The sequence below is a fragment of the Oncorhynchus nerka genome, linkage group LG1 (assembly GCF_034236695.1).
Source record: "Oncorhynchus nerka isolate Pitt River linkage group LG1, Oner_Uvic_2.0, whole genome shotgun sequence".
NCBI lineage: Eukaryota > Metazoa > Chordata > Actinopteri > Salmoniformes > Salmonidae > Oncorhynchus > Oncorhynchus nerka.
This window is the reverse complement of record NC_088396.1, coordinates 31,331,554-31,342,858: the sequence shown is the minus strand read 5'-3', so window position 1 is coordinate 31,342,858 and position 11,305 is coordinate 31,331,554. Positions and strand designations below refer to the sequence as shown.

The 11,305-nt window shown below is 43.7% G+C and overlaps 1 protein-coding gene across 1 annotated transcript; it reads left to right on the top strand.

The window, feature by feature from the left end:
• The first annotated feature begins 1,612 nt into the window (after positions 1-1,612).
• LOC115131147 (transcription cofactor vestigial-like protein 3) lies at positions 1,613-10,998 on the top strand. The gene is given in 5 exon segments (XM_065018038.1): positions 1,613-2,993; positions 3,713-3,806; positions 3,809-4,075; positions 7,988-8,566; positions 10,095-10,998. Coding segments are annotated over 5 exon segments (1,101 nt in total). The 5' UTR covers positions 1,613-2,870; the 3' UTR covers positions 10,133-10,998.
• Positions 10,999-11,305: the final 307 nt, after the last annotated feature.

Genomic DNA, 11,305 nt, shown 5'->3' with positions numbered 1-11,305 from the left:
AGTCCTCTCATTATCCTGCTCTCCTCTACACTGAGGGTCTGAACCAGACCAGGCAGCGCCTGAATGTGCTCTGCAGGCTCACCTCTCTTCTCCCAAAAATATCCCCATAATAACCGTCATCATCATCACCATCATCCTCAGCAGCACTTCTGTTGTTTACAGCCTCTGATCTCTTCCCCTCTCCTCCCCTCCCATCTCCTCTCCTCCCATCTCCTCTTCCCTCCCCTCCCCGCCTGTCTCTTCTCTCTTCCCCTCTCTTCTCCTCCTCCCATCTCCTTCACTCTCTTCCCCTCTCCTCTCCTCCCCTCCCATCTCCTTCACTCTCTTCCCCTCTCCTCTCCTCCCCTCCCATTTCCTCTCCTCCCATCTCCTCTTCCCTCCCCTCCCCGCCTGTCTCTTCTCTCTTCCCCTCTCTTCTCCTCCCCCCCATCTCCTTCACTCTCTTCCCCTCTCCTCTCCTCCCCTCCCATCTCCTCTCCTCCCATCTCCTCTTCCCTCCCCTCCCCGCCTGTCTCTTCTCTCTTCCCCTCTCTTCTCCTCCCCTCCCATCTCCTTCACTCTCTTCCCCTCTCCTCTCTCCTCCCCTCCCATCTCCTTCACTCTCTTCCCCTCTCCTCTCCTCCCCCCCTCCCATCTCCTTCACTCTCTTCCCCTCTCCTCTCCTCCCCTCCCATCTCCTCTCCTCCCATCTCCTCTTCCCTCCCCTCCCCGCCTGTCTCTTCTCTCTTCCCCTCTCTTCTCCTCCCCTCCCATCTCCTTCACTCTCTTCCCCTCTCCTCTCCTCCCCTCCCATCTCCTCTCCTCCCATCTCCTCTTCCCTCCCCTCCCCGCCTGTCTCTTCTCTCTTCCCCTCTCTTCTCCTCCCCTCCCATCTCCTTCACTCTCTTCCCCTCTCTTCTCCTCCCCTCCCATCTCCTTCACTCTCTTCCCCTCTCTTCTCCTCCCCTCCCATCTCCTTCACTCTCTTCCCCTCTCCTCTCATCTCCTCTCCTCCCATCTCCTCTTCCCTCCCCTCCCCGCCTGTCTCTTCTCTCTTCCCCTCTCGTCTCCTCTCCTCTGCACATGCCATTCAAGAACAGCTGTCTATACTCTAAAACTGACACGGACACACCATCTACAGAGTTTGGGCTGAAATCACAGGCCAGGACCATTTACAATCTTTTTCAGGTCTATAACTGGGAGCCTGGGACAGAAGAACCAGCCATGTGAGAAACACAAGATTTACTCAGGGTCAGAAAGGAGTGGTGAGACCCACAGAGATCCTATTCAATTAAGTTATATGTAATTCTTTGGTGCAATTCTATGGTGAGACCTGTCGATCTGAGAGCAGTGATCTCTGTGATGTCACCAGCAGGTGGAAGCAGATCACTCATTGACATCTTCCACTGAGTTCCTCACTAGCCAAAGGACCAAAGACAGCTAAGGGACATGTTCCAAACCAAACCCTGGCCCCTTCACACAGGTTCTTATTATAGATCTAAGAGGAGTGGGTGTGTGGAAAAGCAATGTATTCCTGATTCCTATTCAAAATCTTTTGATTTGGAATTGGGAAGAGAATATCCTAGTCAGGTGAATGCAGTCAGTCAGTGTGGTTCAGTTCCTTGGTTCCACTGGTTTATTCAGTGAAGTATGAATATAGTTATATAAGTACATAATAATGTTGACATCCCTCTGTTACAGTGTTTTATACTGCAGTCTAAACTGCCTCTTTCTTTTTTCTCCCTTTGTTGGGGTCATGTCAGAACCTGCCAAGTTTACTGGAAAACTATGCCAAATGTTCTACTATAGGTTAGTACACTCGATGGACTACACTCGATGGATGGACTACACTCGATGGATAGACTACACTGGATGGATAGACTACACTCGATGGATAGACTACACTTGATGGATAGACTACACTCGATGGATAGACTACACTCGATGGATGGACTACACTCAATGGATACACTACACTGGATGGATAGACTACACTCGATGGATACACTACACCCGATGGATAGACTACACTCGATGGATACACTACACTCGATGGATATACTACACTCGATGGATAGACTACACTCGATGGATACACTACACTCGATGGATAGACTACACTCGATGGATACACTACACTCGATGGATATACTACACTCGATGGATAGACTACACCCGATGGATAGACTACACTCGATGGATAGACTACACCCGATGGATAGACTACACTCGATGGATAGACTACACTCGATGGATAGACTACACTCGCTGGGTTAAAAGGACAATCAACATACAATGAAAGATAGTCTATGACACAATGCTGAATATTTACATTCACTTATCTGAAGATACTTACAATTACATTTCACTGAAACTCGAGGCCAAGTCTTTAGGTGTTATGCTTGGTATCTGTAGACCACGTTGTGACAACAGCTGATGTAAAACGGGATTTATAAAATGAAATACATGTGATTGATTGAATGAATCTTCAAGTGGCAGCTACACTCATCATACCTCATCATACCTCTCCACTTCGAGCCGCGTGTATGAGTTCCATGGGCGTGTGCACGCAGAGTCCTATCCCTCCTCTCCCTCTATATACAGTACCGTTAAAACTTTCCTCCAATCAGTGTAGCTCTAATAACCAAGTGGAGTTTGTCCCGTACCTTTTGTTCACTTTCACTCGGGTTTAGTTTGGCACAGTATGAGGTGTTGGTCCTAGTGATTCGGTATTGTCTTTATGCAAACAGTTCCTTTCACCGACAGCATGCCTATTGTTACAGTCATGGTTTATATGGAGGCAGCGGTGGATGTGAGGATTACATCAGTTTGAGGAGCGCTGATCCAGGCTGTGTTTCTCTCTCTGAGCCCCTGACAGCGCCGTCTCAGCCATGAGTTGTCTGGATGTGATGTTTTACCAGAGTTATGGAGCTCACTATCTCCCTGCGTCTTCAGCAGCAGCGGCAGCAGCCTACAAAGCGGCATACTACCATCATCAACAGCACCAGCAGCAGGTGGGTATCCAGACACACTGCACTAAAATAGTTTGTAATATATCAAAAAAATAATAATACTATGCTGTTTTAGTGTTCCCATAATTGTCCGGGTGCTTTAGGCACGAATACACTCCGTGCGGAAAGTTTTGGCCCTCGCAGATGTCAGTTCACAGCGAAAAGTCCTGACTCCCGTGTACCACAGAACTCATAAAGTTACAATTCGAAAAGTTGAAGCGGTCATTTCTCGCCGTGCATTTCGAGCAGGTATAATGACTAGGATGATTCATCTCCTCGTTCCGTCAGAAGGGTGTCGGCTAATGACAACTCGTCACTGTCTCTCAGGAATGTTGATGATGATGGTTCTTTTGGAACGGCCACGGAGCATTTTCATAGTTGACATACTTTCACCAGAACACACGCTGAGAAACACCCTACAACTTCTTGAATAAACTTCGGTCTGTAAAGATGATTCGTTTTCCTTTAAAATGGAGGTCATAGAAAATGGAAGTTTGTAACGGATAGTATGACTTTTAACAAGGGCATTGATGTAGGCTATTTTGTTCAGTGTATGTGGCACACACGTTTAATCATGTGGCTTGATCGTTGTGGCGCAAAATAGACAGACAGATGGTGCTTTCATGGCTGAACCTTTGAGATGAAATTTTCGTACTTTAACCTTGTCTCTCGTGCACTCTCTCTCTCTCTCTCTCTCTCTTTCTCTCTTTCACTCTCTGTAGAAGAAGCTGGGTGTGTACAGCAGGATGCAGCAGGACAGCGAAGAGCAGCAGTGTCCAGGGGGGAGACAGCAACAGCAGCGTGGGGGAGGAGGGGGAGACTGGCTGGGGAGCATTGGGTCCAACGGGGCCTGGAGGGTTCTGGGCTGAGGGGCTGTGGGGGTACTGGGAAGGACAGCCAGCCTGCTGAGGCAGAGTACCTGAGCTCCAGGTGTGTTCTGTTCACCTATTTCCATGGTGACATTGGGGATGTGGTGGATGAACATTTCTCTAGGGCTCTGAACCAAACCAGTGCCTTCACTGGAGAGATGAAGACGTCTAGGACCACCCCCATGCACACCTCTGCCTCGGTTGGACTGTGGAAAGGTAGGAACACAGAGGGACTTTCATATCATTACTCATAGTTTTACTTATGTCATCTGAAAACAGTCTTATTCGTATTATCTTTCACTGTAACAAATTACTGTACATTTACAGCAAAAAAAGTTTTATACTGTAATTCTATACAGTACAGTACCTTAAAGATCAATTAAATTTTACAATAAAATACTGCATTTCCTGTTCTACTGTATATTTACAGCAGAATACTGTGTTATGCTGCATAGTGGGGAAATGTTTTGGTTGGCAAAATAATGTATGACTCATTAACATATTTCAAGGCAGGCCTTGTAAGAGGCTATATTTGTTTCACCCCTTAGTGAGAATGCTGTACCCCACAGAATACAGTACCATACCGTATTTGTTTTCATTTTTGTCTTGTAAATCTACAGTAATTTACTGGTCTCTGTGCCACCAGTAATTTACATAATTGAGTTCCACCCCCACAGAATACAGTACCATGCTGTAATTTTGGAGTGCCAAAACCATTTTGTGGGTGCATGGTATTGTTGTGGCTCATAAACACATTTGAGACTATACTTGTTGCACCTGTTAGTGAAAGTGCTGTAACAATTTAAGTGAAATGTGGTAGTAGTTTCCTAACAATGAAATGTATATAGGGAAAGATCAGAGTGGCAGCAAGTCTCAAACTTTTAATGATTGAGTGTTTAGCCTTGTCCTTTTGATCTGTTTCAACCTGTAGTCACTGCCAATTTAGAAGCCTTTTTTAAGGCCTCTACAAGTGCAAGTGAAATAAAACACAAAATAGTCACTGGTATGCTGTAATATACAACTACCTAGCAGCCAACCTACTTGCACTAATTACTAGTGATGTTACGCTTGATATTGGAGCGCCGAGGCATGTGTCAAAAGGGCTAAGCAGCTAACTTCGAAGCAGTGTGCCGATGCGTGTATCACTTTATCAGAAGTACGTCATCAATGACGTCTGACGCTTCGTTAGATGATATGCTTTTTCACTCTTACTGACAGTTGTGGCTGCTTTGCGTGATGTATTGTTGTCTCTAACTTCTTGCCTGTTGTGCTGTTGTCTGTGCCCAATAATGTTTGTACCATGTTTTGTTCTGCTACCATGTTGTGTTGCTACCATGCTGTGTTGCTACCATGCTGTGTTGTCATGTGCTTCTGCCTTGCCATGTTGTTGTCTTAGGTCTCTCTTTATGTAGTGTTGTCTCTCTTGTTGTCATGTGTGTTCTGTCCTATACAGTGTGGCAAAAAAGTATTTAGTCAGCCACCAATTGTGCATGTTCTCCCACTTAAAAAGATGAAAGAGGCCTGTCATTTTCATCATAGGTACACTTCAACTATGACAGACAAAATGAGAAAAAAAAATCCAGAAAATCACATTGTAGGATTTTTAATGAATTTATTTGCAAATTATGGTGGAAAATAAGTATTTGGTCAATAACAAAAGTTTATCTCAATACTTTGTTATATACCCGTTGTTGGCAATGACAGAGTTCAAACGTTTTCTGTAAGTCTTCACAAGGTTTTCACACACTGTTGCTGGTATTTTGGCCCATTCCTCCATGCAGATCTCCTCTAGAGCAGTGATGTTTTGGGGCTGTTGCTGGGCAACACGGACTTTCAACTCCCTCCAAAGATTTTCTATGGGGTTGAGATCTGGAGAATGGCTAGGCCACTCCAGAACCTTGAAATGCTTCTTTCGAAGCCACTCCTTCGTTGCCCGGGCGGTGTGTTTGGGATCATTGTCATGCTGAAAGAGCCAGCCACGTTTCATCTTCAATGCACTTGCTGATGGAAAGAGGTTTTCACAGAAAATCTCACAATACATGGCCCATTCATTCTTTCCTTTACACGGATCAGTCGTCCTGGTCCCTTTGCAGAAAAACAGCCCCAAAGCATGATGTTTCCACCCCCATGCTTCACAGTAGGTATGGTGTTCTTTGGCTGCAACTCAGCATTCTTTGTCCTCCAAACACGACGAGTTGAGTTTTTACCAAAAAGTTATATTTTGGTTTCATCTGACCATATGACATTCTCCCAATCTTCTTCTGGATCATCCAAATGCTCTCTAGCAAACTTCAGACGGGCCTGGACATGTACTGGCTTAAGCAGGGGGACACGTCTGGCACTGCAGGATTTGAGTCCCTGGCGGTGTAGTGTGTTACTGATGGTAGCTCTCTGCAGATCATTCACTAGGTCCCCCCGTGTGTTTCTGGGATTTTTGCTCACCGTTCTTGTGATAATTTTGACCCCACGGGGTGAGATCTTTTCCACCATAATTTGCAAATAAATTCATTAAAAATCCTACAATGTGATTTTCTGGATTTTTCCCCCCCTCATTTTGTCTGTCATAGTTGAAGTGTACCTATGATGAAAATTACAGGCCTCTCTCGTTTTTTGAAGTGGGAGAACTTGCACAATTGGTGGCTGACTAAATACTTTTTTGCCCCACTGTGTATTTATATGGTATTTATTTTTAATCCCAGCCCCCTTCCCACAGGAGACCTTCTGCCTTTTGGTAATAGAATAAGCTGTCTTAAGCATCCTAAAAAATGCCATAGATTCCATTTTAGAAAAATAGTAAACTTGTTGGCAAAAAAGGTAAACATGATGTAAGATGCAAACCTGGCAATCCATTAAAGCCAACGACTTACTGCTGCACTACAGAGTTTTGATGAAATCAGTAGAGGGAAAAAAACCTAGCTTATAATCACACGTTGCTATTTATTGCTGACCAGCAGAAGTCACTAATGTGCATTGCAAACCATTTTTTTAATTTGACTAGGCAAGTCAGTTAAGAACAAATTCTTATTTTCAATGACGGCCTAAGAACAGTGGGTTAACTGCCTGTTCAGGGGCAGAACGACAGATTTGTTCCTTGTCAGCTCAGGGGTTTGAACATGCAACCTTCCGGTTTCTGGTCCAACGCTCTAACCACTAGGCTAATGACACGCCGATTAGGGAACCTATTTTCAACACAATTGTCTGGAAAGGAAGCTTTGTTTCCGCATCACTAGTAATTACAGTAAAAAACTGGTTACAGTAGCATTTCCTTTGTTACAGTATAGTAGGCAAATTTTACAGTATCGTACTGCATCATTGCGCTGCATTTTCCTATTGGCACGTTACTGTGAAAATGACCGTATCACACTTTGCACTAGCCAAAGATGGGCAAAGTTGTTTCCAGAAGTTATCTTGTTACAAATAGAGGATATTTTGAAGATCAATGTATCCTTAACTACAACAACATTCCCAGTAATGGTTACAGAAACATTTGATTTGCTATGACTGTGATATGTGTTGTTTTTCTAGATCAATGTTAGATGAATGCACTGACTGTAAGTCACTCTGGACAAGTGCATCTGCTAAATGACCAAAATGTAAATGTTTAAAATGTACATTTGCAAAGCACACTGCTGGGTATTATCCTAATGACATGGCCTTGTTTAGGGGTGGAGGTCATTATAATTATACCAAGCAGTGTGCCTAGCAAGTGTTAATTTTTACATTTACATTTTGGTCATCTAGCAGATGCTCTTAACCAGAGCGACTTACAGTCAGTGTATTAAAATGAGGGTAAATAAGAATATACCACAGTCACAGCAAGTAAAGAGATAGCTACCTGCACTGTAAGTCTGCAATAGTATACTAACCACTGTTCTTCCAGTAATTCTGCTGTAAATTCTATAAATACAGCATGTTACTATAGTCAGGTGTTCCAGTAATATGCTGTGCATTTGTTACAGTAAATTTCCTGTAAATCTACAGTAATTTACTGACTTCTGTGCTGCCAGTAATTTACTGTAAATTTACATTTTACTGTTACTTTTTATCTAGAATTAATACAATTACATGGTAGAAACTTGTGTCCATAACAACCTCTTCTCATACAAATGACCTCCCTCCCTCTCACAGACAGTGTATCTCTCTCGGAGGCCCAGTGTGGTTCCCTGTCCTCCTCTCTGTGGGGTGGAGGTTACCCGTCCCAGACCAGCCCCTGTCTCTCCGTCCACCCAGACTTCTCCCCCAGCCCAGCAGCCTTCCATGCCCCAGACAGTGCGCTGTGGACGGGCCATGTTCTGCCCCAGCCCAGCCTCCCTCCTACAGCCTCTCTCCCAGACCCCTGGGCCTACAGCCGCAACCCTCAGACCTCCGCCAGCTACACACACGCCCACAATGTCTACACACACACACACCCTCACACACACATGCACCCCCACCACACCCACCCGGTCATACATCCCCACCCGTCCCATGACCCAGGCCTAGACCCCAGGTTCAGCCCTCTGCTCCTGCCTGGTGTGAAGACTCAGAGGCCCCTAGCCCACAGCCCTGCTGGACATAGCACACACAGTAACACACACAGCAGCCAGAGCCCAGGGATACACAGTGGTGTGAAGATAGAGGTGGAGCAGGCCAGCCCCAACCCCCCCACCCTGACCCCCTCAGCCTGGCCCGCAGCTCTACACACACCCTTGGATACCTACGACTCAGGTAAGCCCCGGACTTGGAGCATTCATACACACACATGCACTCTCTCTCTTGTATGTCTGCCAGTGGTGGTCAGTGCCATTTAAGAAGAGGGATGATTTTTCTTTCATCCGCATGGCCTTATTTTTATTACAGCATATTGAATGGCTGTCATTCATATTCCATTCACCCAGTTCGATGTAACATCGATAGGTTTAGGCTACTACATGATACTTGAATTTTTCTGCTACAACCTAGCCTATGAATGCAAGTTTTTTTAAAAGTAGGTACACACAGATTAAGAGAAAATTGAGGTGACAGACAGTGACACATGGACAGACACATTAAATACTGCCTTGCACACTCTTGCCTGATTTAGTGTGTAATCATTAGTCCAACAGTTGTACATTCTGTTCCGTTTGATTCTGTTTAAGAAATGTTTACAGCAGAATCTGTGAAATGAATACCCCCCCGATAACATGTAAACACAGTTCACTTTCATAGCCGCCACATTGTATTCTTTCTCGCATCTTTGCACTCTTCTCCTCTCACCTTTTCCCTTTGCTTGAGGACTTCAATGCACAACACATCAGCTGAATGTGTCCAGGTGAAAACCCTTTCCATGCCAAATCATAACCGCTACACACAGCCTACATCATTGTCACCATATTAGCCAAAGTAACGTCATAGTCAACATAGCTACAATTATGCAGTAACGTTACAGTGTGCAGTCAGTAAGCAGTTGAATAAGCACTTTAGCAGTTACACTGGTGGCAATACATTTGTAAAACCAAAAGCTTACCTTGAATTGTAAGAGTTCCAGTGTTGTGCTAGATAGCCATAGCCAGCTAGCTAACATAGCATCCCTCTATTTGAGCCGGGTGTTTGAGTAGGCTAAACTAGCTAGCTAGCTGCATTTGCTAGCAAAGTGAAATTGAAAATAAATGACTAAATATCTCTCTCTCTCTGTGTCTCTTGCTTCTCCTTAATTTTTCAAATTAATTTGTTAAAAACTGTTCAACTATTGTCTTTTTTCTCTATTTGTAAACTACTCACCACATTTTATGCACTGTGATGCTAGCTAGGTAGCTGAAGCTTATGCTTTATGAACTTTGATCCTTTAATTGGGTGGACAACATGTCAGTTCATGCTGCAAGAGCTCTGATTGGAGGACGTTCTCTGGAAGTTGTCATAATTACTGTATAAGTCTATGGAAGGGGGTGAGAACCATGAGCCTCCTAAGTTTTTTATTGAAGTCAATGTACCCAGAGGAGGACGGAAGCTAGCTGTTATCTGGCTACACCATTATGCTACCCTACAGAGTGCTGTTGAGGCTACTGTAGACCTTCATTTCAAAACAGTGTGGTTAAATCAATTATTTTGTGACGTGAATATATTTAGTATAGTTTAATCTAAAAAGGATAACTTTTAACATGTTTTACTATTTTTATTTTTATGAAATTCACTGAGGAGCCTCCACTGATGTCTACATGCATGCTACGTTTTTGTTTAATCTAAAAATTGATGTTGTGCTCTCTCACGCTCTCATCAGGTCTGGATCAGGACAAAGTCAATACTGTTTGGTTCTGAGAGAGAGGATATGACATCACTGTGACATCACCCTGGCACTGAGCTGTGACCAGCTCTAACAGAACCCCCTGGAACCACAACACATTTTCTGTGTACTCACTCTTAAGTAGAAGACTCTCCGCTCACTAGAAAAAGTCCAGGGTGGGTTTACAGATGTAGGATCTTAATTTGATCATTATTTTATTGATGAGAATTTTACTGCAAAGCAGGAAATGCAAACTTATAGAGTATTTCAGTTTTAAAAAGGCTTCTAAAGTTTGTAATTTCCACTTTGAAGTTTTAGACTTAATTTTCCCTAATACATGAAATGTATAAACCCCTACAAAAATGTCAATTTATTATAATCCACATAATAATTCACATTTCCTGTTGCTGCAGGATTATTTTACTGCTGTAGCAAACTTTCTCAAATTAAGATCCTACATCTGTAGGTCTCTTAGAAAGCACTCTGGAGAAGCCTAGACCACTCTCCATGCCTCACACCACTCACCAGGGATACTTCTGATCACTTCTTGGCCAAATATTTTTCAAATTTGTACCAAAAGTATTAGCTGGCTGTTTCGGACTTAATATACCACATGATCGTTCTGTTTAAAGAACTTAGTTTGTGGGAACACTGCTCAGCCAAGCCTCTTTCTGATATTTTTTTTACTTCGTGCTATGTGTGTAACTGTAATATATTTTGTATATAGTACTTTGATTTGATGTGATTGTCATTTCCTTAAAGTGTTTGATTGTTGCTAATTGTTTTTCACCAACCCTGTGTTGTCATGTCGCCTAGTGTTCTATATGTGCGGAGAAATTATGTAATTACTGATGTGTAATAAATTGCTAAGTTCTATTGGCAAACATTTCCTCATCTTTAAGAACTGACTCAAAGTATCTTATTTTGTATCAGATAATTGGACATCACTCAGCATGGTTTAGCAATGACCTGCCCATAGGGAAAAGTAATATATGGCAATACACTCAGTTGACAATTTATTAGGACAACCCTTTGCCTCCAGAACAGCCTGAATTCTTTGGGGCATGGAAACGTTACGGAATTGGTATCAAGGGACCTAACGTTTGCCAGGAAAAAATTCCCCACACCATTACACCACCACCAGCCCTTACCGTTGACACCAGGCAGGAGGGGGCCATGCTGCTTATGCTAAATCCTGACTCTGCCAT